At 41.3% G+C, this 26,645-nt stretch overlaps 1 protein-coding gene across 1 annotated transcript; it reads right to left on the bottom strand.

Moving 5' to 3' along the window:
* LOC308149891 (meiotic recombination protein REC8 homolog) lies at positions 1 to 26,027 on the bottom strand (the record flags this gene model as incomplete). The annotated part of the gene is made up of 18 exons (XM_080522771.1): positions 1 to 92; positions 542 to 630; positions 1,222 to 1,315; positions 1,754 to 1,829; positions 3,688 to 3,764; positions 5,530 to 5,605; positions 7,464 to 7,540; positions 9,296 to 9,371; positions 11,233 to 11,309; positions 13,083 to 13,158; positions 15,020 to 15,096; positions 16,868 to 16,943; positions 18,808 to 18,884; positions 19,300 to 19,375; positions 19,551 to 19,671; positions 22,300 to 22,375; positions 23,012 to 23,154; positions 25,963 to 26,027. 18 exons carry the CDS (start codon positions 26,025 to 26,027, stop codon positions 1 to 3), a joined length of 1,521 nt encoding a protein of 506 aa, XP_080378897.1.
* Positions 26,028 to 26,645: the final 618 nt, after the last annotated feature.

Genomic DNA, 26,645 nt, shown 5'->3' on the forward strand with positions numbered 1-26,645 from the left:
TCAGGCTGTCCGGGGGGAGTGGGAGGGGATGACAGTGATGGGGCCGTAGGGATGCCCCTGACACACACCCAGCTCTCTGCCAGTCACCCGCGCTGGACAAACACAGTGGCACACAGGTCAGAACACACCAGAACCAGAAGACCGACCCCATGTAGTCCTACAAGTGTCTAATGCCTGAGCTGAGCCCCAAACAGTGGTCCATCTTTGGTTGGACAACAAAGTTCTATTCTAAAATAAATAAGGTCAGCCCACTTTTCAGGGCCAAAAGTGAAGTGGAAAGTAAAGTCAGTCTTTCCATTTACATTTTTGGAATTTAGTGGACACCTTTTTTGGTAATATACAGTTGAGAAACTGAACAGGGGGATTCAGAGGTTTAAGGAGGGACAGTTAAGGTGTAGCCTGAAAAGATGAAGTCTATGGCAGAAGATAGGGAGAGATTCTGCAATCCTGACAGCAATGGGGAGCAATCTTCAGATTTAAATCCAATTTAACACGCCATTATATGGCACTCTATCATCAATTCAGTCATTCAACTCCTCACCTAACAGTTGGAAGAACATTTGAGCTGCAGTACTGCGGTCTGCATCAGGGGGCAGCAGAGAATGGAAGTCCTCTTCCAATGACACCTTTCTGGAGAGGGAGATGAAGAAGAGGAGAGAGTGTTTATTGTAGCATTGATAGTGGTTTACCTGTGGTTCTCTGATGAAGGGTGCTCGGTAGGGACGGGTTAGGTTGATCCATTTATCTATCAGTCAATCACGGACTTCCGCATCGATACAAAGATATCTAATCGACAAATCGAAAAAACCCATTACAAGTACTCTCTTTTTCATTTAACAACCTCGCTGAGTTCATTCATCCCCTCTCAGTTGTTGCCATGGGCTATTGCCACTGCTCACGATAATGTTGTTCAATGTAAACTTTGCAATAGTAAATTCACATACCACCATTTGGCAACTGTAATGCTTCAATACTTCAAAACAAAACACCCAGCGATCTCCAGTGATGCTGAGACACAGGCAAACTGACAGGACTAACTTCACAGTTCAAACACAGACCTATGAAATGGTTATTTATTTTACATCGTGGACATAGATACGAGTTTGAATAAACAAGATAATTTAAGTCAGCATAAATATAGCATGCACGATCGATAAATGACATTTAGCATCCATCAACTAACTGATTGTGAAAAATGCAGTCGGACCCATCGACATTTACCTCAGCAGGCTCTCAGGGGTGAGCTCTGGTTCTCTCTGAGGGAGGTTGACAAACTCCTCCATGTCCTCCATAGCCACCACCACCTCCTCTTCTTCTTTGGGAGACCTGCCCCCCCACACAAACACACACACACACACACACACACACACACACACACACACACACACACACACACACACACACACAATGGTGGGTACTATCTTAATAACCATCTAGCTTCCTCATTTATTGTAATCAGAAAACACACACAACAAAAATGAAGACTGTCCTAGCTGGACTTGAACAGTGACCACAGCCCTTGTGGCAGTAAGATCCGCCTGTGAAAGGGTCCCAGGGGACTTACTGGTCACTAGTCATGGCTCCCTCCTGGTCCTTTGTTCTCTCCGTCTCTCCCTCTCTCCTCTCCTCAATGTCTGTCACACACACACACACACACACACACACCTTTTCACTCCTTTCACGCTAACAAATGTCCATATCGATCGCCTGTCATTACTTAGAGAATCCTACTATCCTCTCTCATCTCTCTTACCCCAGTCGAAGTCTGCCTGCTCCAGAAGCAAGTCGATCTCTCTGCCTGAGACTTCAGTTAGCTCCGCTCCCTCAAACTGATGGAGAGAGACAGGGAGAGAGAGATAAGTAACCATAAAAAACCCAGCTCAACACTCTTGTCTTGAGCCATTCAGTGGGGAACAGTATCCTTACGTCAACATCAACGAAATACAACATCAAAATATAAAACACAATTTTGGATAAAAACAGTGCTAATAACTTAGTGAATCTTGATTTATTATTCAGCACAGTCTATGGCGGTGGTGGGTAAGGCTAAAACGTTCATCCTACGTTATTTGGCGTTCAGGAGACCTGTAAAGAATGGGATGGGTAATGTTTTGTATCTTGCTGTTCTTGTTTTGCGGATCTCGAGTTGGGTAGTTTCTGATTTGGCGATTTGATATTTCGGCTTTGGTAGGTGGCAGCCAGGTTCTGAAGGGGGAATTCAGAAGACCCAAGGCAAAGTCCTTGCACAGTGCATTTCTTCTGTCTTAAGTATGTTGCATCAGGTAAGGGACTACTGTTGTTATCAGGCCAAGAACCCACTGGTCTGATCCCATAACGTTAATGGGAGACTGTGGTATCAGTCAATTATTCAGTGCAGGAGTGCCCGTGTGTTTGGCTTGGTAGGCCAAAATGAACCCTGAGTGGTTAACTGTGGGCCAAAAAACCCTGACCATCCATTATCAATACCACCCCCCCCTTCCAAAAAAGCAATATCCTAAAATGTTGGCTACAACGAATACTTGAAATTGTCCATTTGGGAGTGCAATTATTCATATTATGATTGTATTACTAGTGACTAGTAGTGACCACTACTAGACCACATATGTGACATGTTCTAATGCTTTGATCCTCATATGTAATGATCAGACTTTTCTTTAGAAAAATGTGAATACAATTCCTCGTTGTTGAAAAATAAATGACACATCACTAGTCAACTAACGCAGCTTGTTTTGTGAGCCTGCTAAGTATTGTCATAGTTTAACTAGGTAGCAGTGGGGATTACTCACCGAATCCATTGCGTTGCAGTATTTTGGCTTGACTAGCGAGTTTGTGTTGTGATTCTCAACAATGTTGAAACGTAGTTCCGTGTTTCAAAAGAAAAGTCAGAACATTTTGACTGGTCGCCGATATGAGGACCAAAGCATTAGAACGTGTCACATAATGTTGCTGGTGAAAAGGTCTGTATGTCGGCGATTCTCACGTCACGCAAATGACCTTTTTAAAAAATATATATAAATGTGAAGTGTTGAAGTGTTGAAGAGCCCACTCGATATAATAATAATAATAATAATAATAATAATAATAATAACTTGCTTTAATCATTATATAATCATAATTTAATTATTGAGTCATTTAAAGGCAATATTTAAAAGATGGGTTTTTAGTCTTGACTTGAAAATATTTGCTGAGGTTATAACAAACAACAGTTTGTTACTTATGATTTGTGAATTGTATTCACTACATCATCTGCCATGGACTACTAGGTAAGTGATAGATGGCTTGTAAACAAACTTACGTTTTAGGACGTGTGCAAAAGCAAGGACTGTGTGATCATCTAATTATGTGGAGTTATGTGTTTTTAGCATGTTGATGTTCAATCAGCATGTTGTGATGTGATGCTACAAATGCAGTTAGGTGTTCATAGTGATGTTCCTTGCTAGCTACTAGCAACTGTTTTGCGTGTGTTTTGATTCAGAGCGTCTTTCTCCGGTATTTGGTTTGAGGGGTACCAACATTCAAATAAGCATATCTTCTTCAACTAGATTTCAGATGTCAATGTATGACACATCGTTTGAAAGCTTACAATCTGCACTTTCATAATATGGAAAAACAGTTCAAACGAATGAATTTCAAAATGACAATTTTCGATGCTAATCCAAGAACCCTCTCCCAGGCCCACGCCTTCACCTGAGTGAAGTGAAGCATGACCGGCTCCGTCTCTTTCAGGGTGATGGCTTCTGGCGTGGAGGTGTGAGGGAGGTGACCTGAGGTGAGAGGGACATAGAGACAAGAGAAGGAAAATAAAAAAGGGAGAGTGGAGGAAAAGTACCAAAGTTAGAGACGCTGATCTCTTGATGAAGATTTGTCATCTGATCTCAATAACAGACTATGTTTTAGCCCTGTCCGGAAGCAACGGTGTGCCCTTGAAACTCGTAAAGATCTTTAGAGGATTGTACAAGTGGAAGCAATATACCTATTCCATTCTGTCACATCCACACGTGCTTATATTAGGGGGGGGCAACTCTAACATGTCTTATTATCTTTCTAGCGGAAAAAACTTCTGGTGAGTATTTTGACCTTATTCCCACTTTTTTTTTTTTTTGGAATTTAGTGGACATCTTTTTTGGTAATATACAGTTGAGAAACTGAACAGGGGGATTCAGAGGTTTAAGGAGGGACAGTTAAGGTGTAGCCTGAAAAGATGAAGTCTATGGCAGAAGATAGGGAGAGATTCTGCAATCCTGACAGCAATGGGGAGCAATCTTCAGATTTAAATCCAATTTAACACGCCATTATATGGCACTCTATCATCAATTCAGTCATTCAACTCCTCACCTAACAGTTGGAAGAACATTTGAGCTGCAGTACTGCGGTCTGCATCAGGGGGCAGCTGAGAATGGAAGTCCCCTTCCAATGGCACCTTTCTGGAGAGGGAGATGAAGAAGAGGAGAGAGTGTTTATTGTAGCATTGATAGTGGTTTACCTGTGGTTCTCTGATGAAGGGTGCTCGGTAGGGACGGGTTAGGTTGATCCATTTATCTATCAGTCAATCACGGACTTCCGCATCGATACAAAGATATCTAATCGACAAATCGAAAAAACCCATTACAAGTACTCTCTTTTTCATTTAACAACCTCGCTGAGTTCATTCATCCCCTCTCAGTTGTTGCCATGGGCTATTGCCACTGCTCACGATAATGTTGTTCAATGTAAACTTTGCAATAGTAAATTCACATACCACCATTTGGCAACTGTAATGCTTCAATACTTCAAAACAAAACACCCAGCGATCTCCAGTGATGCTGAGACACAGGCAAACTGACAGGACTAACTTCACAGTTCAAACACAGACCTATGAAATGGTTATTTATTTTACATCGTGGACATAGATACGAGTTTGAATAAACAAGATAATTTAAGTCAGCATAAATATAGCATGCACGATCGATAAATGACATTTAGCATCCATCAACTAACTGATTGTGAAAAATGCAGTCGGACCCATCGACATTTACCTCAGCAGGCTCTCAGGGGTGAGCTCTGGTTCTCTCTGAGGGAGGTTGACAAACTCCTCCATGTCCTCCATAGCCACCACCACCTCCTCTTCTTCTTTGGGAGACCTGCCCCCCCACACAAACACACACACACACACACACACACACACACACAAACACACACACACAATGGTGGGTACTATCTTAATAACCATCTAGCTTCCTCATTTATTGTAATCAGAAAACACACACAACAAAAATGAAGACTGTCCTAGCTGGACTTGAACAGTGACCACAGCCCTTGTGGCAGTAAGATCCGCCTGTGAAAGGGTCCCAGGGGACTTACTGGTCACTAGTCATGGCTCCCTCCTGGTCCTTTGTTCTCTCCGTCTCTCCCTCTCTCCTCTCCTCAATGTCTGTCACACACACACACACACACACACACACCTTTTCACTCCTTTCACGCTAACAAATGTCCATATCGATCGCCTGTCATTACTTAGAGAATCCTACTATCCTCTCTCATCTCTCTTACCCCAGTCGAAGTCTGCCTGCTCCAGAAGCAAGTCGATCTCTCTGCCTGAGACTTCAGTTAGCTCCGCTCCCTCAAACTGATGGAGAGAGACAGGGAGAGAGAGATAAGTAACCATAAAAAACCCAGCTCAACACTCTTGTCTTGAGCCATTCAGTGGGGAACAGTATCCTTACGTCAACATCAACGAAATACAACATCAAAATATAAAACACAATTTTGGATAAAAACAGTGCTAATAACTTAGTGAATCTTGATTTATTATTCAGCACAGTCTATGGCGGTGGTGGGTAAGGCTAAAACGTTCATCCTACGTTATTTGGCGTTCAGGAGACCTGTAAAGAATGGGATGGGTAATGTTTTGTATCTTGCTGTTCTTGTTTTGCGGATCTCGAGTTGGGTAGTTTCTGATTTGGCGATTTGATATTTCGGCTTTGGTAGGTGGCAGCCAGGTTCTGAAGGGGGAATTCAGAAGACCCAAGGCAAAGTCCTTGCACAGTGCATTTCTTCTGTCTTAAGTATGTTGCATCAGGTAAGGGACTACTGTTGTTATCAGGCCAAGAACCCACTGGTCTGATCCCATAACGTTAATGGGAGACTGTGGTATCAGTCAATTATTCAGTGCAGGAGTGCCCGTGTGTTTGGCTTGGTAGGCCAAAATGAACCCTGAGTGGTTAACTGTGGGCCAAAAAACCCTGACCATCCATTATCAATACCACCCCCCCCTTCCAAAAAAGCAATATCCTAAAATGTTGGCTACAACGAATACTTGAAATTGTCCATTTGGGAGTGCAATTATTCATATTATGATTGTATTACTAGTGACTAGTAGTGACCACTACTAGACCACATATGTGACATGTTCTAATGCTTTGATCCTCATATGTAATGATCAGACTTTTCTTTAGAAAAATGTGAATACAATTCCTCGTTGTTGAAAAATAAATGACACATCACTAGTCAACTAACGCAGCTTGTTTTGTGAGCCTGCTAAGTATTGTCATAGTTTAACTAGGTAGCAGTGGGGATTACTCACCGAATCCATTGCGTTGCAGTATTTTGGCTTGACTAGCGAGTTTGTGTTGTGATTCTCAACAATGTTGAAACGTAGTTCCGTGTTTCAAAAGAAAAGTCAGAACATTTTGACTGGTCGCCGATATGAGGACCAAAGCATTAGAACGTGTCACATAATGTTGCTGGTGAAAAGGTCTGTATGTCGGCGATTCTCACGTCACGCAAATGACCTTTTTAAAAAATATATATAAATGTGAAGTGTTGAAGTGTTGAAGAGCCCACTCGATATAATAATAATAATAATAATAATAATAATAATAATAACTTGCTTTAATCATTATATAATCATAATTTAATTATTGAGTCATTTAAAGGCAATATTTAAAAGATGGGTTTTTAGTCTTGACTTGAAAATATTTGCTGAGGTTATAACAAACAACAGTTTGTTACTTATGATTTGTGAATTGTATTCACTACATCATCTGCCATGGACTACTAGGTAAGTGATAGATGGCTTGTAAACAAACTTACGTTTTAGGACGTGTGCAAAAGCAAGGACTGTGTGATCATCTAATTATGTGGAGTTATGTGTTTTTAGCATGTTGATGTTCAATCAGCATGTTGTGATGTGATGCTACAAATGCAGTTAGGTGTTCATAGTGATGTTCCTTGCTAGCTACTAGCAACTGTTTTGCGTGTGTTTTGATTCAGAGCGTCTTTCTCCGGTATTTGGTTTGAGGGGTACCAACATTCAAATAAGCATATCTTCTTCAACTAGATTTCAGATGTCAATGTATGACACATCGTTTGAAAGCTTACAATCTGCACTTTCATAATATGGAAAAACAGTTCAAACGAATGAATTTCAAAATGACAATTTTCGATGCTAATCCAAGAACCCTCTCCCAGGCCCACGCCTTCACCTGAGTGAAGTGAAGCATGACCGGCTCCGTCTCTTTCAGGGTGATGGCTTCTGGCGTGGAGGTGTGAGGGAGGTGACCTGAGGTGAGAGGGACATAGAGACAAGAGAAGGAAAATAAAAAAGGGAGAGTGGAGGAAAAGTACCAAAGTTAGAGACGCTGATCTCTTGATGAAGATTTGTCATCTGATCTCAATAACAGACTATGTTTTAGCCCTGTCCGGAAGCAACGGTGTGCCCTTGAAACTCGTAAAGATCTTTAGAGGATTGTACAAGTGGAAGCAATATACCTATTCCATTCTGTCACATCCACACGTGCTTATATTAGGGGGGGGCAACTCTAACATGTCTTATTATCTTTCTAGCGGAAAAAACTTCTGGTGAGTATTTTGACCTTATTCCCACTTTTTTTTTTTTTTGGAATTTAGTGGACATCTTTTTTGGTAATATACAGTTGAGAAACTGAACAGGGGGATTCAGAGGTTTAAGGAGGGACAGTTAAGGTGTAGCCTGAAAAGATGAAGTCTATGGCAGAAGATAGGGAGAGATTCTGCAATCCTGACAGCAATGGGGAGCAATCTTCAGATTTAAATCCAATTTAACACGCCATTATATGGCACTCTATCATCAATTCAGTCATTCAACTCCTCACCTAACAGTTGGAAGAACATTTGAGCTGCAGTACTGCGGTCTGCATCAGGGGGCAGCTGAGAATGGAAGTCCCCTTCCAATGGCACCTTTCTGGAGAGGGAGATGAAGAAGAGGAGAGAGTGTTTATTGTAGCATTGATAGTGGTTTACCTGTGGTTCTCTGATGAAGGGTGCTCGGTAGGGACGGGTTAGGTTGATCCATTTATCTATCAGTCAATCACGGACTTCCGCATCGATACAAAGATATCTAATCGACAAATCGAAAAAACCCATTACAAGTACTCTCTTTTTCATTTAACAACCTCGCTGAGTTCATTCATCCCCTCTCAGTTGTTGCCATGGGCTATTGCCACTGCTCACGATAATGTTGTTCAATGTAAACTTTGCAATAGTAAATTCACATACCACCATTTGGCAACTGTAATGCTTCAATACTTCAAAACAAAACACCCAGCGATCTCCAGTGATGCTGAGACACAGGCAAACTGACAGGACTAACTTCACAGTTCAAACACAGACCTATGAAATGGTTATTTATTTTACATCGTGGACATAGATACGAGTTTGAATAAACAAGATAATTTAAGTCAGCATAAATATAGCATGCACGATCGATAAATGACATTTAGCATCCATCAACTAACTGATTGTGAAAAATGCAGTCGGACCCATCGACATTTACCTCAGCAGGCTCTCAGGGGTGAGCTCTGGTTCTCTCTGAGGGAGGTTGACAAACTCCTCCATGTCCTCCATAGCCACCACCACCTCCTCTTCTTCTTTGGGAGACCTGCCCCCCCACACAAACACACACACACACACACACACACACACACACACACAATGGTGGGTACTATCTTAATAACCATCTAGCTTCCTCATTTATTGTAATCAGAAAACACACACAACAAAAATGAAGACTGTCCTAGCTGGACTTGAACAGTGACCACAGCCCTTGTGGCAGTAAGATCCGCCTGTGAAAGGGTCCCAGGGGACTTACTGGTCACTAGTCATGGCTCCCTCCTGGTCCTTTGTTCTCTCCGTCTCTCCCTCTCTCCTCTCCTCAATGTCTGTCACACACACACACACACACACACACACCTTTTCACTCCTTTCACGCTAACAAATGTCCATATCGATCGCCTGTCATTACTTAGAGAATCCTACTATCCTCTCTCATCTCTCTTACCCCAGTCGAAGTCTGCCTGCTCCAGAAGCAAGTCGATCTCTCTGCCTGAGACTTCAGTTAGCTCCGCTCCCTCAAACTGATGGAGAGAGACAGGGAGAGAGAGATAAGTAACCATAAAAAACCCAGCTCAACACTCTTGTCTTGAGCCATTCAGTGGGGAACAGTATCCTTACGTCAACATCAACGAAATACAACATCAAAATATAAAACACAATTTTGGATAAAAACAGTGCTAATAACTTAGTGAATCTTGATTTATTATTCAGCACAGTCTATGGCGGTGGTGGGTAAGGCTAAAACGTTCATCCTACGTTATTTGGCGTTCAGGAGACCTGTAAAGAATGGGATGGGTAATGTTTTGTATCTTGCTGTTCTTGTTTTGCGGATCTCGAGTTGGGTAGTTTCTGATTTGGCGATTTGATATTTCGGCTTTGGTAGGTGGCAGCCAGGTTCTGAAGGGGGAATTCAGAAGACCCAAGGCAAAGTCCTTGCACAGTGCATTTCTTCTGTCTTAAGTATGTTGCATCAGGTAAGGGACTACTGTTGTTATCAGGCCAAGAACCCACTGGTCTGATCCCATAACGTTAATGGGAGACTGTGGTATCAGTCAATTATTCAGTGCAGGAGTGCCCGTGTGTTTGGCTTGGTAGGCCAAAATGAACCCTGAGTGGTTAACTGTGGGCCAAAAAACCCTGACCATCCATTATCAATACCACCCCCCCCTTCCAAAAAAGCAATATCCTAAAATGTTGGCTACAACGAATACTTGAAATTGTCCATTTGGGAGTGCAATTATTCATATTATGATTGTATTACTAGTGACTAGTAGTGACCACTACTAGACCACATATGTGACATGTTCTAATGCTTTGATCCTCATATGTAATGATCAGACTTTTCTTTAGAAAAATGTGAATACAATTCCTCGTTGTTGAAAAATAAATGACACATCACTAGTCAACTAACGCAGCTTGTTTTGTGAGCCTGCTAAGTATTGTCATAGTTTAACTAGGTAGCAGTGGGGATTACTCACCGAATCCATTGCGTTGCAGTATTTTGGCTTGACTAGCGAGTTTGTGTTGTGATTCTCAACAATGTTGAAACGTAGTTCCGTGTTTCAAAAGAAAAGTCAGAACATTTTGACTGGTCGCCGATATGAGGACCAAAGCATTAGAACGTGTCACATAATGTTGCTGGTGAAAAGGTCTGTATGTCGGCGATTCTCACGTCACGCAAATGACCTTTTTAAAAAATATATATAAATGTGAAGTGTTGAAGTGTTGAAGAGCCCACTCGATATAATAATAATAATAATAATAATAATAATAATAATAATAACTTGCTTTAATCATTATATAATCATAATTTAATTATTGAGTCATTTAAAGGCAATATTTAAAAGATGGGTTTTTAGTCTTGACTTGAAAATATTTGCTGAGGTTATAACAAACAACAGTTTGTTACTTATGATTTGTGAATTGTATTCACTACATCATCTGCCATGGACTACTAGGTAAGTGATAGATGGCTTGTAAACAAACTTACGTTTTAGGACGTGTGCAAAAGCAAGGACTGTGTGATCATCTAATTATGTGGAGTTATGTGTTTTTAGCATGTTGATGTTCAATCAGCATGTTGTGATGTGATGCTACAAATGCAGTTAGGTGTTCATAGTGATGTTCCTTGCTAGCTACTAGCAACTGTTTTGCGTGTGTTTTGATTCAGAGCGTCTTTCTCCGGTATTTGGTTTGAGGGGTACCAACATTCAAATAAGCATATCTTCTTCAACTAGATTTCAGATGTCAATGTATGACACATCGTTTGAAAGCTTACAATCTGCACTTTCATAATATGGAAAAACAGTTCAAACGAATGAATTTCAAAATGACAATTTTCGATGCTAATCCAAGAACCCTCTCCCAGGCCCACGCCTTCACCTGAGTGAAGTGAAGCATGACCGGCTCCGTCTCTTTCAGGGTGATGGCTTCTGGCGTGGAGGTGTGAGGGAGGTGACCTGAGGTGAGAGGGACATAGAGACAAGAGAAGGAAAATAAAAAAGGGAGAGTGGAGGAAAAGTACCAAAGTTAGAGACGCTGATCTCTTGATGAAGATTTGTCATCTGATCTCAATAACAGACTATGTTTTAGCCCTGTCCGGAAGCAACGGTGTGCCCTTGAAACTCGTAAAGATCTTTAGAGGATTGTACAAGTGGAAGCAATATACCTATTCCATTCTGTCACATCCACACGTGCTTATATTAGGGGGGGGCAACTCTAACATGTCTTATTATCTTTCTAGCGGAAAAAACTTCTGGTGAGTATTTTGACCTTATTCCCACTTTTTTTTTTTTTTGGAATTTAGTGGACATCTTTTTTGGTAATATACAGTTGAGAAACTGAACAGGGGGATTCAGAGGTTTAAGGAGGGACAGTTAAGGTGTAGCCTGAAAAGATGAAGTCTATGGCAGAAGATAGGGAGAGATTCTGCAATCCTGACAGCAATGGGGAGCAATCTTCAGATTTAAATCCAATTTAACACGCCATTATATGGCACTCTATCATCAATTCAGTCATTCAACTCCTCACCTAACAGTTGGAAGAACATTTGAGCTGCAGTACTGCGGTCTGCATCAGGGGGCAGCTGAGAATGGAAGTCCCCTTCCAATGGCACCTTTCTGGAGAGGGAGATGAAGAAGAGGAGAGAGTGTTTATTGTAGCATTGATAGTGGTTTACCTGTGGTTCTCTGATGAAGGGTGCTCGGTAGGGACGGGTTAGGTTGATCCATTTATCTATCAGTCAATCACGGACTTCCGCATCGATACAAAGATATCTAATCGACAAATCGAAAAAACCCATTACAAGTACTCTCTTTTTCATTTAACAACCTCGCTGAGTTCATTCATCCCCTCTCAGTTGTTGCCATGGGCTATTGCCACTGCTCACGATAATGTTGTTCAATGTAAACTTTGCAATAGTAAATTCACATACCACCATTTGGCAACTGTAATGCTTCAATACTTCAAAACAAAACACCCAGCGATCTCCAGTGATGCTGAGACACAGGCAAACTGACAGGACTAACTTCACAGTTCAAACACAGACCTATGAAATGGTTATTTATTTTACATCGTGGACATAGATACGAGTTTGAATAAACAAGATAATTTAAGTCAGCATAAATATAGCATGCACGATCGATAAATGACATTTAGCATCCATCAACTAACTGATTGTGAAAAATGCAGTCGGACCCATCGACATTTACCTCAGCAGGCTCTCAGGGGTGAGCTCTGGTTCTCTCTGAGGGAGGTTGACAAACTCCTCCATGTCCTCCATAGCCACCACCACCTCCTCTTCTTCTTTGGGAGACCTGCCCCCCCACACAAACACACACACACACACACACACACACACACACACACACACACACACACACACACAATGGTGGGTACTATCTTAATAACCATCTAGCTTCCTCATTTATTGTAATCAGAAAACACACACAACAAAAATGAAGACTGTCCTAGCTGGACTTGAACAGTGACCACAGCCCTTGTGGCAGTAAGATCCGCCTGTGAAAGGGTCCCAGGGGACTTACTGGTCACTAGTCATGGCTCCCTCCTGGTCCTTTGTTCTCTCCGTCTCTCCCTCTCTCCTCTCCTCAATGTCTGTCACACACACACACACACACACACACACCTTTTCACTCCTTTCACGCTAACAAATGTCCATATCGATCGCCTGTCATTACTTAGAGAATCCTACTATCCTCTCTCATCTCTCTTACCCCAGTCGAAGTCTGCCTGCTCCAGAAGCAAGTCGATCTCTCTGCCTGAGACTTCAGTTAGCTCCGCTCCCTCAAACTGATGGAGAGAGACAGGGAGAGAGAGATAAGTAACCATAAAAAACCCAGCTCAACACTCTTGTCTTGAGCCATTCAGTGGGGAACAGTATCCTTACGTCAACATCAACGAAATACAACATCAAAATATAAAACACAATTTTGGATAAAAACAGTGCTAATAACTTAGTGAATCTTGATTTATTATTCAGCACAGTCTATGGCGGTGGTGGGTAAGGCTAAAACGTTCATCCTACGTTATTTGGCGTTCAGGAGACCTGTAAAGAATGGGATGGGTAATGTTTTGTATCTTGCTGTTCTTGTTTTGCGGATCTCGAGTTGGGTAGTTTCTGATTTGGCGATTTGATATTTCGGCTCTGGTAGGTGGCAGCCAGGTTCTGAAGGGGGAATTCAGAAGACCCAAGGCAAAGTCCTTGCACAGTGCATTTCTTCTGTCTTAAGTATGTTGCATCAGGTAAGGGACTACTGTTGTTATCAGGCCAAGAACCCACTGGTCTGATCCCATAACGTTAATGGGAGACTGTGGTATCAGTCAATTATTCAGTGCAGGAGTGCCCGTGTGTTTGGCTTGGTAGGCCAAAATGAACCCTGAGTGGTTAACTGTGGGCCAAAAAACCCTGACCATCCATTATCAATACCACCCCCCCCTTCCAAAAAAGCAATATCCTAAAATGTTGGCTACAATGAATACTTGAAATTGTCCATTTGGGAGTGCAATTATTCATATTATGATTGTATTACTAGTGACTAGTAGTGACCACTACTAGACCACATATGTGACATGTTCTAATGCTTTGATCCTCATATGTAATGATCAGACTTTTCTTTAGAAAAATGTGAATACAATTCCTCGTTGTTGAAAAATAAATGACACATCACTAGTCAACTAACGCAGCTTGTTTTGTGAGCCTGCTAAGTATTGTCATAGTTTAACTAGGTAGCAGTGGGGATTACTCACCGAATCCATTGCGTTGCAGTATTTTGGCTTGACTAGCGAGTTTGTGTTGTGATTCTCAACAATGTTGAAACGTAGTTCCGTGTTTCAAAAGAAAAGTCAGAACATTTTGACTGGTCGCCGATATGAGGACCAAAGCATTAGAACGTGTCACATAATGTTGCTGGTGAAAAGGTCTGTATGTCGGCGATTCTCACGTCACGCAAATGACCTTTTTAAAAAATATATATAAATGTGAAGTGTTGAAGTGTTGAAGAGCCCACTCGATATAATAATAATAATAATAATAATAATAATAATAATAATAACTTGCTTTAATCATTATATAATCATAATTTAATTATTGAGTCATTTAAAGGCAATATTTAAAAGATGGGTTTTTAGTCTTGACTTGAAAATATTTGCTGAGGTTATAACAAACAACAGTTTGTTACTTATGATTTGTGAATTGTATTCACTACATCATCTGCCATGGACTACTAGGTAAGTGATAGATGGCTTGTAAACAAACTTACGTTTTAGGACGTGTGCAAAAGCAAGGACTGTGTGATCATCTAATTATGTGGAGTTATGTGTTTTTAGCATGTTGATGTTCAATCAGCATGTTGTGATGTGATGCTACAAATGCAGTTAGGTGTTCATAGTGATGTTCCTTGCTAGCTACTAGCAACTGTTTTGCGTGTGTTTTGATTCAGAGCGTCTTTCTCCGGTATTTGGTTTGAGGGGTACCAACATTCAAATAAGCATATCTTCTTCAACTAGATTTCAGATGTCAATGTATGACACATCGTTTGAAAGCTTACAATCTGCACTTTCATAATATGGAAAAACAGTTCAAACGAATGAATTTCAAAATGACAATTTTCGATGCTAATCCAAGAACCCTCTCCCAGGCCCACGCCTTCACCTGAGTGAAGTGAAGCATGACCGGCTCCGTCTCTTTCAGGGTGATGGCTTCTGGCGTGGAGGTGTGAGGGAGGTGACCTGAGGTGAGAGGGACATAGAGACAAGAGAAGGAAAATAAAAAAGGGAGAGTGGAGGAAAAGTACCAAAGTTAGAGACGCTGATCTCTTGATGAAGATTTGTCATCTGATCTCAATAACAGACTATGTTTTAGCCCTGTCCGGAAGCAACGGTGTGCCCTTGAAACTCGTAAAGATCTTTAGAGGATTGTACAAGTGGAAGCAATATACCTATTCCATTCTGTCACATCCACACGTGCTTATATTAGGGGGGGGCAACTCTAACATGTCTTATTATCTTTCTAGCGGAAAAAACTTCTGGTGAGTATTTTGACCTTATTCCCACTTTTTTTTTTTTTTGGAATTTAGTGGACATCTTTTTTGGTAATATACAGTTGAGAAACTGAACAGGGGGATTCAGAGGTTTAAGGAGGGACAGTTAAGGTGTAGCCTGAAAAGATGAAGTCTATGGCAGAAGATAGGGAGAGATTCTGCAATCCTGACAGCAATGGGGAGCAATCTTCAGATTTAAATCCAATTTAACACGCCATTATATGGCACTCTATCATCAATTCAGTCATTCAACTCCTCACCTAACAGTTGGAAGAACATTTGAGCTGCAGTACTGCGGTCTGCATCAGGGGGCAGCTGAGAATGGAAGTCCCCTTCCAATGGCACCTTTCTGGAGAGGGAGATGAAGAAGAGGAGAGAGTGTTTATTGTAGCATTGATAGTGGTTTACCTGTGGTTCTCTGATGAAGGGTGCTCGGTAGGGACGGGTTAGGTTGATCCATTTATCTATCAGTCAATCACGGACTTCCGCATCGATACAAAGATATCTAATCGACAAATCGAAAAAACCCATTACAAGTACTCTCTTTTTCATTTAACAACCTCGCTGAGTTCATTCATCCCCTCTCAGTTGTTGCCATGGGCTATTGCCACTGCTCACGATAATGTTGTTCAATGTAAACTTTGCAATAGTAAATTCACATACCACCATTTGGCAACTGTAATGCTTCAATACTTCAAAACAAAACACCCAGCGATCTCCAGTGATGCTGAGACACAGGCAAACTGACAGGACTAACTTCACAGTTCAAACACAGACCTATGAAATGGTTATTTATTTTACATCGTGGACATAGATACGAGTTTGAATAAACAAGATAATTTAAGTCAGCATAAATATAGCATGCACGATCGATAAATGACATTTAGCATCCATCAACTAACTGATTGTGAAAAATGCAGTCGGACCCATCGACATTTACCTCAGCAGGCTCTCAGGGGTGAGCTCTGGTTCTCTCTGAGGGAGGTTGACAAACTCCTCCATGTCCTCCATAGCCACCACCACCTCCTCTTCTTCTTTGGGAGACCTGCCCCCCCACACAAACACACACACACACACACACACACACACACACACACACACACACACACAATGGTGGGTACTATCTTAATAACCATCTAGCTTCCTCATTTATTGTAATCAGAAAACACACACAACAAAAATGAAGACTGTCCTAGCTGGACTTGAACAGTGACCACAGCCCTTGTGGCAGTAAGATCCGCCTGTGAAAGGGTCCCAGGGGACTTACTGGTCACTAGTCATGGCTCCCTCCTGGTCCTTTGTTCTCTCCGTCTCTCCCTCTCTCCTCTCCTCAATGTCTGTCACACACACACACACACACACACACACACACCTTTTCACTCCTTTCACGCTAACAAATGTCCATATCGATCGCCTGTCATTACTTAGAGAATCCTACTATCCTCTCTCATCTCTCTTACCCCAGTCGAAGTCTGCCTGCTCCAGAAGCAAGTCGATCTCTCTGCCTGAGACTTCAGTTAGCTCCGCTCCCTCAAACTGATGGAGAGAGACAGGGAGAGAGAGATAAGTAACCATAAAAAACCCAGCTCAACACTCTTGTCTTGAGCCATTCAGTGGGGAACAGTATCCTTACGTCAACATCAACGAAATACAACATCAAAATATAAAACACAATTTTGGATAAAAACAGTGCTAATAACTTAGTGAATCTTGATTTATTATTCAGCACAGTCTATGGCGGTGGTGGGTAAGGCTAAAACGTTCATCCTACGTTATTTGGCGTTCAGGAGACCTGTAAAGAATGGGATGGGTAATGTTTTGTATCTTGCTGTTCTTGTTTTGCGGATCTCGAGTTGGGTAGTTTCTGATTTGGCGATTTGATATTTCGGCTTTGGTAGGTGGCAGCCAGGTTCTGAAGGGGGAATTCAGAAGACCCAAGGCAAAGTCCTTGCACAGTGTATTTCTTCTGTCTTAAGTATGTTGCATCAGGTAAGGGACTACTGTTGTTATCAGGCCAAGAACCCACTGGTCTGATCCCATAACGTTAATGGGAGACTGTGGTATCAGTCAATTATTCAGTGCAGGAGTGCCCGTGTGTTTGGCTTGGTAGGCCAAAATGAACCCTGAGTGGTTAACTGTGGGCCAAAAAACCCTGACCATCCATTATCAATACCACCCCCCCCTTCCAAAAAAGCAATATCCTAAAATGTTGGCTACAACGAATACTTGAAATTGTCCATTTGGGAGTGCAATTATTCATATTATGATTGTATTACTAGTGACTAGTAGTGACCACTACTAGACCACATATGTGACATGTTCTAATGCTTTGATCCTCATATGTAATGATCAGACTTTTCTTTAGAAAAATGTGAATACAATTCCTCGTTGTTGAAAAATAAATGACACATCACTAGTCAACTAACGCAGCTTGTTTTGTGAGCCTGCTAAGTATTGTCATAGTTTAACTAGGTAGCAGTGGGGATTACTCACCGAATCCATTGCGTTGCAGTATTTTGGCTTGACTAGCGAGTTTGTGTTGTGATTCTCAACAATGTTGAAACGTAGTTCCGTGTTTCAAAAGAAAAGTCAGAACATTTTGACTGGTCGCCGATATGAGGACCAAAGCATTAGAACGTGTCACATAATGTTGCTGGTGAAAAGGTCTGTATGTCGGCGATTCTCACGTCACGCAAATGACCTTTTTAAAAAATATATATAAATGTGAAGTGTTGAAGTGTTGAAGAGCCCACTCGATATAATAATAATAATAATAATAATAATAATAATAATAATAATAACTTGCTTTAATCATTATATAATCATAATTTAATTATTGAGTCATTTAAAGGCAATATTTAAAAGATGGGTTTTTAGTCTTGACTTGAAAATATTTGCTGAGGTTATAACAAACAACAGTTTGTTACTTATGATTTGTGAATTGTATTCACTACATCATCTGCCATGGACTACTAGGTAAGTGATAGATGGCTTGTAAACAAACTTACGTTTTAGGACGTGTGCAAAAGCAAGGACTGTGTGATCATCTAATTATGTGGAGTTATGTGTTTTTAGCATGTTGATGTTCAATCAGCATGTTGTGATGTGATGCTACAAATGCAGTTAGGTGTTCATAGTGATGTTCCTTGCTAGCTACTAGCAACTGTTTTGCGTGTGTTTTGATTCAGAGCGTCTTTCTCCGGTATTTGGTTTGAGGGGTACCAACATTCAAATAAGCATATCTTCTTCAACTAGATTTCAGATGTCAATGTATGACACATCGTTTGAAAGCTTACAATCTGCACTTTCATAATATGGAAAAACAGTTCAAACGAATGAATTTCAAAATGACAATTTTCGATGCTAATCCAAGAACCCTCTCCCAGGCCCACGCCTTCACCTGAGTGAAGTGAAGCATGACCGGCTCCGTCTCTTTCAGGGTGATGGCTTCTGGCGTGGAGGTGTGAGGGAGGTGACCTGAGGTGAGAGGGACATAGAGACAAGAGAAGGAAAATAAAAAAGGGAGAGTGGAGGAAAAGTACCAAAGTTAGAGACGCTGATCTCTTGATGAAGATTTGTCATCTGATCTCAATAACAGACTATGTTTTAGCCCTGTCCGGAAGCAACGGTGTGCCCTTGAAACTCGTAAAGATCTTTAGAGGATTGTACAAGTGGAAGCAATATACCTATTCCATTCTGTCACATCCACACGTGCTTATATTAGGGGGGGGCAACTCTAACATGTCTTATTATCTTTCTAGCGGAAACTTCTGGTGAGTATTTTGACCTTATTCCCACTTTCTGTTTCAGTCTGTGTCTTTTTTTTTGCAACTCGAGAAAGAAGCTTCTTGTAGAGTTGCAACTAGTAGAGGTTGGCTAGGAATTGACTCACCCTCCCCCTCCGATGCGGTTCTGGAACTGACCACTGGAGAGCTCTGTGGAGTCACAGCCGCGATAATCTGCCATGGCTGGGGAAGTAACAGAATCGCCATAAAACAAGGTCAATCAATGTACCACCTTTTCTGTGTGCTAAGCCTTAGAATAATGCTTTGTAAATACATTTGATGAATCAACAGAGAATTTGAATTCTAACTCTAATTAAAGTAGAGAAAATGTTTTGTTGTTGGTTAACGTTGAAAGTACCTGAGGGATCCTGTAGGGACTGGGGAGCTGGTCTCCTGAGCCCATCACACCAAAGAAGGGGTCTGGAGCCCCCTCAGCCTCCTCCAGAAGGAACAGGGAATCAGGCACGTTCAGGGCTAGTCTGGGACACAAAAGGGCCAATGTTAAATGCAAAATGGCTGCTATGCATTGCCCAGGTGGGTCTGACACATAGGCAGGGAGTGGGGTGAGATGTCCTCATACTAGAGCATAAGTGTAAGCATAGTTACAAGCTTATGTTTGAGTTTATGGTTAGACCGAGGCTACAGGTAGGGTTATAGGCTGCTCATCCGGTTAGACTGAAACGTTATCCCTAACCAAACATAAACTTACTGTATACCTAACCACAACCTTTACCCTGAAGATAACAATTTCTTACAGTAAGCATGTTGTGTTTCTGGGTTACGGGACTGATCTTTATTTATGATGGGGGTGGTACACGGATGGATTTAACCTCTAAAATACCAAAATTGACGACCCTCCCCTTACGCAAAATATATTTTCGCATAGCCCTCGAATACTTGAAAAACATACATTGACTCTCCCCCTACAAAGATGAATGATTAAAACACAGTGGTGTTGCCACACGCTGTAAACATTTCAAGGCAAATTAAACTATATATTTAGTAATGATAGTGTAACTACCTTTGATCGACAACACTATTGTTGTTAAAACTAAAGCAAAAGTGAAAGCGTTATGATGTTCCTTTTGACAAGAATAAACGTGAGTCGGGTTGTGATCATGCAACCCAGCTCCATACTGTTCAAGAGTCCTGGGGAGAACCCTGCTGTCCATAGTGCCGTCATTTCAGCTAAACAGCTATTACAGAATCATTGGCGATTCATAATCTATATTTTGTACATTTCATGCAATTCCACAGCAACATTTCTAAACACTGGAGAAAAACCTGCCATCCTGCATCAATTTAGTGCCATACCAAGGGCCTATATTTCACTTTGAAAGAGTCAGTGTTGCACACAAGATCTAGATAGATCAAGTGTTTCATAGGCACTACTACACACATGAAATTAACATAGTACATGTTGTTTTTGATTAAATAATTTTCGCCCTAAAGTAACCTAGCTTTTAATTACTTTACTTTGGCTGCGTTTTTTATTATTATTCTGAAATACTGTACACATCTCAGCAATGACAGTTGGATTTGTAAAGTGTTCTTCATACAGAACAAACAACAGAAGAAGAAAAAAATAAGCCTTCTGCATATACTCTACACAAAGGCCACAAGACCTTGTCAACATCACAGGTAATGTTCTCCCTGGCCAAGCAGAGGGGAAAGTATCGCCTGGCATGACGAATCCAGCCCTGATGTTCTTCAGATATAATTATTTCAACACAGGAGAGCTCACCTTTAGCCCTTATTGCTTAAGCTATGATTGCTAATTCAAATGCAATAGGTGTTTGCCCATATGGAGTGTGATTGATGTTTTGAGTTTAGCATTCTGAATGGTAGTGTTTTCCATGTGAACACAAGAGATTTTATCAAGGAAGTGTGTGCCAAATGTAGAGAATTGTATTTAGTGTTTTGTTAACTGGGTGGTTTAGAGTGGCAAAATTTGTGATAAGCAAGAAATGTGTTTGTCAGAATTGGTGTGAGATAAAATACACCAGTTTCAGGTTTTGGTCATTGTGTTTGAGGTTTGGATGTTAGTGTTAAAGTGAAAACCTGTAAACACTTAATTTATTTGTTGTTCGACCACTGGTTGGTTTTGTGGCGCTGTTCCGACTTTCAGGACTTCAGAAATCGACAGTTTGTCTTGCTTATGTCTTGCTTTCAGACAGTTTCTTTCTTCAAACTGATCACTGTTGTTTTCATTCTCGAACTGCTATCACAGAATACTGTATACTTTAGCTCCTACATAAACTAAGAAGGACACAGGTTAAAGTATACCATTCGTTCTTGAGATCACTTTAGTACGGAGCCCCCCTGGGGTCACATGGTAGGAAAAAATTATTTGATGTGTGAATCCGTTCCCTCGGTTAAGTAAATCTGTTCCCTCGGTTTAGTAATTAGTTTGTTCGGTTTAGTAATTAGTTCCCTCGGTTTAGTAATTTGTTCCCTCGGTTTAGTAATTCGTTATGGTTAGGGTTAGGCCCTACGAGCCAGAACGATCGCAAGGATTCTAACCCTAAACCTAACCCTAACCCTAATCCTGGTAGGGCCTAACCCTAACCCTTGGGACCCCAGGGGGGGTCCGTACTTTAGCCTTGTGAGAGGAAGGGGAATTAGCTCAAACACACAAAACGAGCGGCTCTTCAGATTTGCGATGACCCAACACTCGTTGTTGGTCAGTGGTCCACTGAACGAATACTACTGTGTATTTCCACCGTATTTCATATTTAGTAATATGTAAGCAAAAAACTAAGTTGTCAGAAGCAGGATTTGAACCCATGACTCCAGATGAGATTGCAACCTGAACCCAGTAACTAATATAGAGTTCTGTATATACCGTGGTAATATGATTCATTCGCGTATTATAATTATAATGTTTTACTGCGTAAAGGTTTGCCAAATTAACCGTGATCGTTGATGAATAAACTAATATTTCCCTTTTTCGCTTTGAGAACTTCTGAGAAGTACGGCTAAAACAAACCCTTTACTCTGAGAGTGTTGAGGGGAGACGATGGTAAATGCCTACTCTGGGGCAGGTGTGTGGGTAACATTGTGTATGTGTGTGTGTAAGCGTGCATGTATGATGTGTGTCCCCTGACCTGTCAGGCTCAGGCAAGTCGATGCTTATGGGTATCTTGGAGCGCAGCAGGCGCTCGATGGTCTGCTGAATCTCATCTGGAAAAGAGCAGGGAAGTTACTACAGTATATCATGAGGTCAAGGTACTGTGTGACATCACATTCATTTTACAGGCTGCACAGTTACCGTGGTGATTCTGCGTGGGTGACCTGGAAGATGATGTGATTCTGCATCTACAGTACCATCACAACTAACTTTGCTGAAGTGTTTATGGTTTATGCTGCATTCTGCGGTGGAGGAGGTCATAAATCTGACAGTTTGGCTGGTAACGAAAGATAAACTACTACTACAAATTAATTCTGCTAAAAGGTAATAAAATAAAAGGTATTATTGTGTACCAGAGTGTTTTGAAGAGACGGTAAGCCTCATCCTTTAGTGAGTTGTATCTACCTCTAATGACAATGTGCTGCATGTGCTGTGTTTTATCAATGAGTGTGTATGGAGGTGAGTGCGTGTAGTAGTAGGTCCTGTGGCTTTGGTGGTTTGTATTTCAGATCAACCAGTGCCCTTCACTGTGCAGCTGTCAGACCTGATGTATTACTTTACCTTACTCTCATTTCTGTGTGTATCGACAGCAGTTCTTTCCACAATGACATTTGTTATGCCCTTCATTTCAGGGCATAAAATGCCCTGCCTTCCCCCAGCCCCACTCCCTCCCTCCCTCCCTCTCTCACCCAGAAAAAAAGCACACTGGCGGTGGTAGACGAGGACTACGCCGTACTGGAGCTGGGAAGACAGGTAGAAGGAGAAGCGGGGCAGGGGGAGGCCTGGTTGGAGGCGACGCACCCACCCCATCACATAGTCCATGATGTCATCACTAGGATCAACGTGACACATATCAGACACACACCCATCAAAGATTCTGATCTAAAGCACCAGTGTGTGACCTTCAGACCTGGGTATTGAAATCCTTTCAAATACTTGAGCGTTTACTTGAGCCTGTCTGGAGTCCCTGAATGGCATGATTTGCACTTTTGGGGATTATTCAACAATGGTTCAATTGCTCCAGGCGCCATCAGTCAAGCACAGATATTTGAAATATAACATGTGTAGGGATGCACGATATTATCGGCGCCGATATTGGGAAATTAATGTTATTAAATATTTATCGGTTTTATACATTTTAGCCGATATAGAGCCGATAATATGAAGCCGGAAATATTTCCGGTTCCGGTTGTCGCGCTCATGATGCTGCGCCTGCGTACAGCCACGCAGTGTAGAGACGAGAGCGAAACATGGCTGTGACAGATGGTCTGACTCTGTATCCATACGTAACATCATTCAGTATGAGTTCATATAGCTCGCTGGTAGTTTTATAATAACATTCAATTGTCCCATTTGTCTGACAGGTTAAGCGACGGTAGCTAGTATTGTTTTTCCAATGTTATTGTTTGTAGGGCTGCAACGATTAGTCGACTAGTCACGACTAACCGACTACGAAAATTCGTCGACATGGAATGTTGTTGTCGACTAATCGCATAAAAAAAAATATTTTAAAAAACGGGATTTTTTATTTTTTTTATTTTTATAAACGGGAGCCATGCAAGAATCAGCTGGGTAAGTTTTAGCTAACGTTGTTAGCCAACTGGCTAACGTTATATTGTTAGGGTCGTAATGTTTATGTTAGCTTTACTGTTACATGTTGGAAAACAACGTCTCATGGACAGGGCTGTACATGCTATGAGCGTTTGTGCTATTAATTTATTTGCCCTGTGGCACGCATGTGACAGACAGAGGCGTTGTATGTAACGTTACGTAGCAGGGGTTTTCCATGTTGAAGCCAGGAGAACGCGAGATGAAATGAAGTGAGGGGTGGTCGCTATTAAAATACCAGGTAGTCATGGTGGATGATCATGAATGATGCTTGATAAGTGAATGCTATTTCAATTATGTTGAGTCCACCAGCGAGCTGTCTGTAAGATAAACAGCGCCAAGCGTAGCCTACTAACGTGAGCTGTCTGTAGTCTAGCCAGCAATGCTAGCTAGCCAGTCAACTAGCTCTGTGAGCAGCTGTAGCTTGGCGTAATGTTAGGTTAGATAGCTAGTTAAGCCGGATTTATGCTTCTGCGTCGCCATTTACGCGCAGCGAAAAGCCACACGACTAATCGCGACTAGCCAAAAAAATAATCGACAGATTAGTCGACTACCAAAATAATCGTTAGTTGCAGCCCTAATTGTTTGACAGAAGTAGCAGCGAATAAACATGGTAGTGTGTGTAGGTTGCTAGACAGCAAAGTTAGCTTATTGTTATCAGCAACAGTAATAAAAGTCGTTATCTCGTGTCACATATCACACCGGCGATCTGCATAAAGCTGAGCCGGTGGTCAACCATGTGGTAGCTATCGCCATGACGCCAGCAAACTAGCCGACACGTTAGCATCGTTAGTACTGTCGTTTGATATAGGCTGCGTTCGTAAATTCACTCTGAGACCGCCGGAGCGCACAATGGGTTCAACGTCATAAAGGGACCAAGTAATCTGATTGGACGAGAGGCATTCCAAGAGTGCTGATCAGACTTCCAGAGCGAATTTACGAACGCAGCCACTAGCCAGATAGCTACCGTCGCTAAACCTGTAAGACGAGACCGTTGTCTGGAAAAATGGGACAATTGAATGTTATTATAAAGCTACCAGCGAGCTATATGAACTCATACTGAACGATGTTACGAAAACATGCACATTTTGTTTTCCCATGTCAGTGCAATTTATTTTTAATTCTTATGCAAAACGTTTGATGGGCTTTATCACAACATCCTCATGCACTAAAAGTAGCATAGACCAGCCCTTTTCAGTTGCTTTATTAAGCATACTATGCTAGCCTACTATGTGCCTTGTGTCATTCTGTTTATCTGCAGACTAAGCAGCCATAGGCTTTTGGTTCTATAAAAGTCTTTATTTTTGTATTGACTGATGCACTTTATTTTTGACACTTTTTTTGATCTAATTACTCTTAGGTGAGCCTTTTTTGTTTTCATAAAAGGAGGCCAGATCTTGGCTAAAAAAAGCATTGTGCACTGTCTATAACAGATTTAGTTTGTTAGAGGAAATAATAAATGAACATTTCAAGAGTCAGAAGTGTTCTCTTTGTTGTGTTAACAATAGTGATGTAAGTTAGATTTGGTGAGATCACTATGGAATATTAAATCATCAATCTTTGCTCACTACATAGCCTTTCTTACCTTCAGGTGTGCATGAACTACAGGTTATCTGTTCTCATATCGGTTATCGGCCACGAGAAGTGGGTAAACATCGGTTATCGGTATCGGTTGGAAAAAATGCATATCGTGCATCCCTAAACATGTGTTATTTAAACCTATGTCTGGTGGCCTCATGCTGTACTGTAAAGTCTGACACACAATGTACATCATTAAGCATTTAGCAGATGCCTTTATCCAAAGCGACTTACACAAATACATTTGTCTGAAGTAAAGTAAGAAAGTAATCTATGCTATGACCAGGGGCCATTGGCAGTTACAATGCAGGACAGGTAAGATGTAGTCTGAAGAGATCAGAAAGGTCTGTACAAGAATTAGTACTGCTGTGACAGAAGTTTCAATAAAACCATAATGCTAAATCAATACCTCGTATTCCCTCAGACAGTGGAGGGGATGGGGGGGTTTACATACCCTGTTTTCCCAACATTGACCATCAGCATCTCCCTGAGTGTTGGTTCCTTTTTGGTTCCTTTCATCGTGGCTGCCAACCTAAAACCACCCAGATGGAACAGCCAACAGCATTGTAACATCAGGGTTCTTCCCAAAGAATGTAACTATATTACATTACCTCAGAATACATTACCTCAGAATACATTACCTCAGAATACACCAGGAACATCACATTAACTATGTTACATTACCTCAGAATACACCAACAACATCACATTAACTATGTTACATTACCTCAGAATACCACCAACAACATCACATTAACTATGTTACATTACCTCAGAATACACCAGGAACATCACATTAACTATATTACATTACCTCAGAATACACTAGAAACATCACATTAACTATGTTACATTACCTCAGAATACCACCAACAACATCACATTAACTATGTTACATTACCTCAGAATACACCAGGAACATCACATTAACTATGTTACATTACCTCAGAATACACTAGAAACATCACAATAACTATATTACATTACCTCAGAATACACCAGGAACATCACATTAACTATGTTACATTACCTCAGAATACACCAGAAACATCACATTAACTATGTTACATTACCTCAGAATACACTAGAAACATCACATTAACTATGTTACATTACCTCAGAATACACCAGGAACAT

Source organism: Nansenia antarctica (genome assembly GCF_963989245.1).
Source record: "Nansenia antarctica genome assembly, chromosome: 2".
NCBI classification, from domain to species: domain Eukaryota; kingdom Metazoa; phylum Chordata; class Actinopteri; order Argentiniformes; family Microstomatidae; genus Nansenia; species Nansenia antarctica.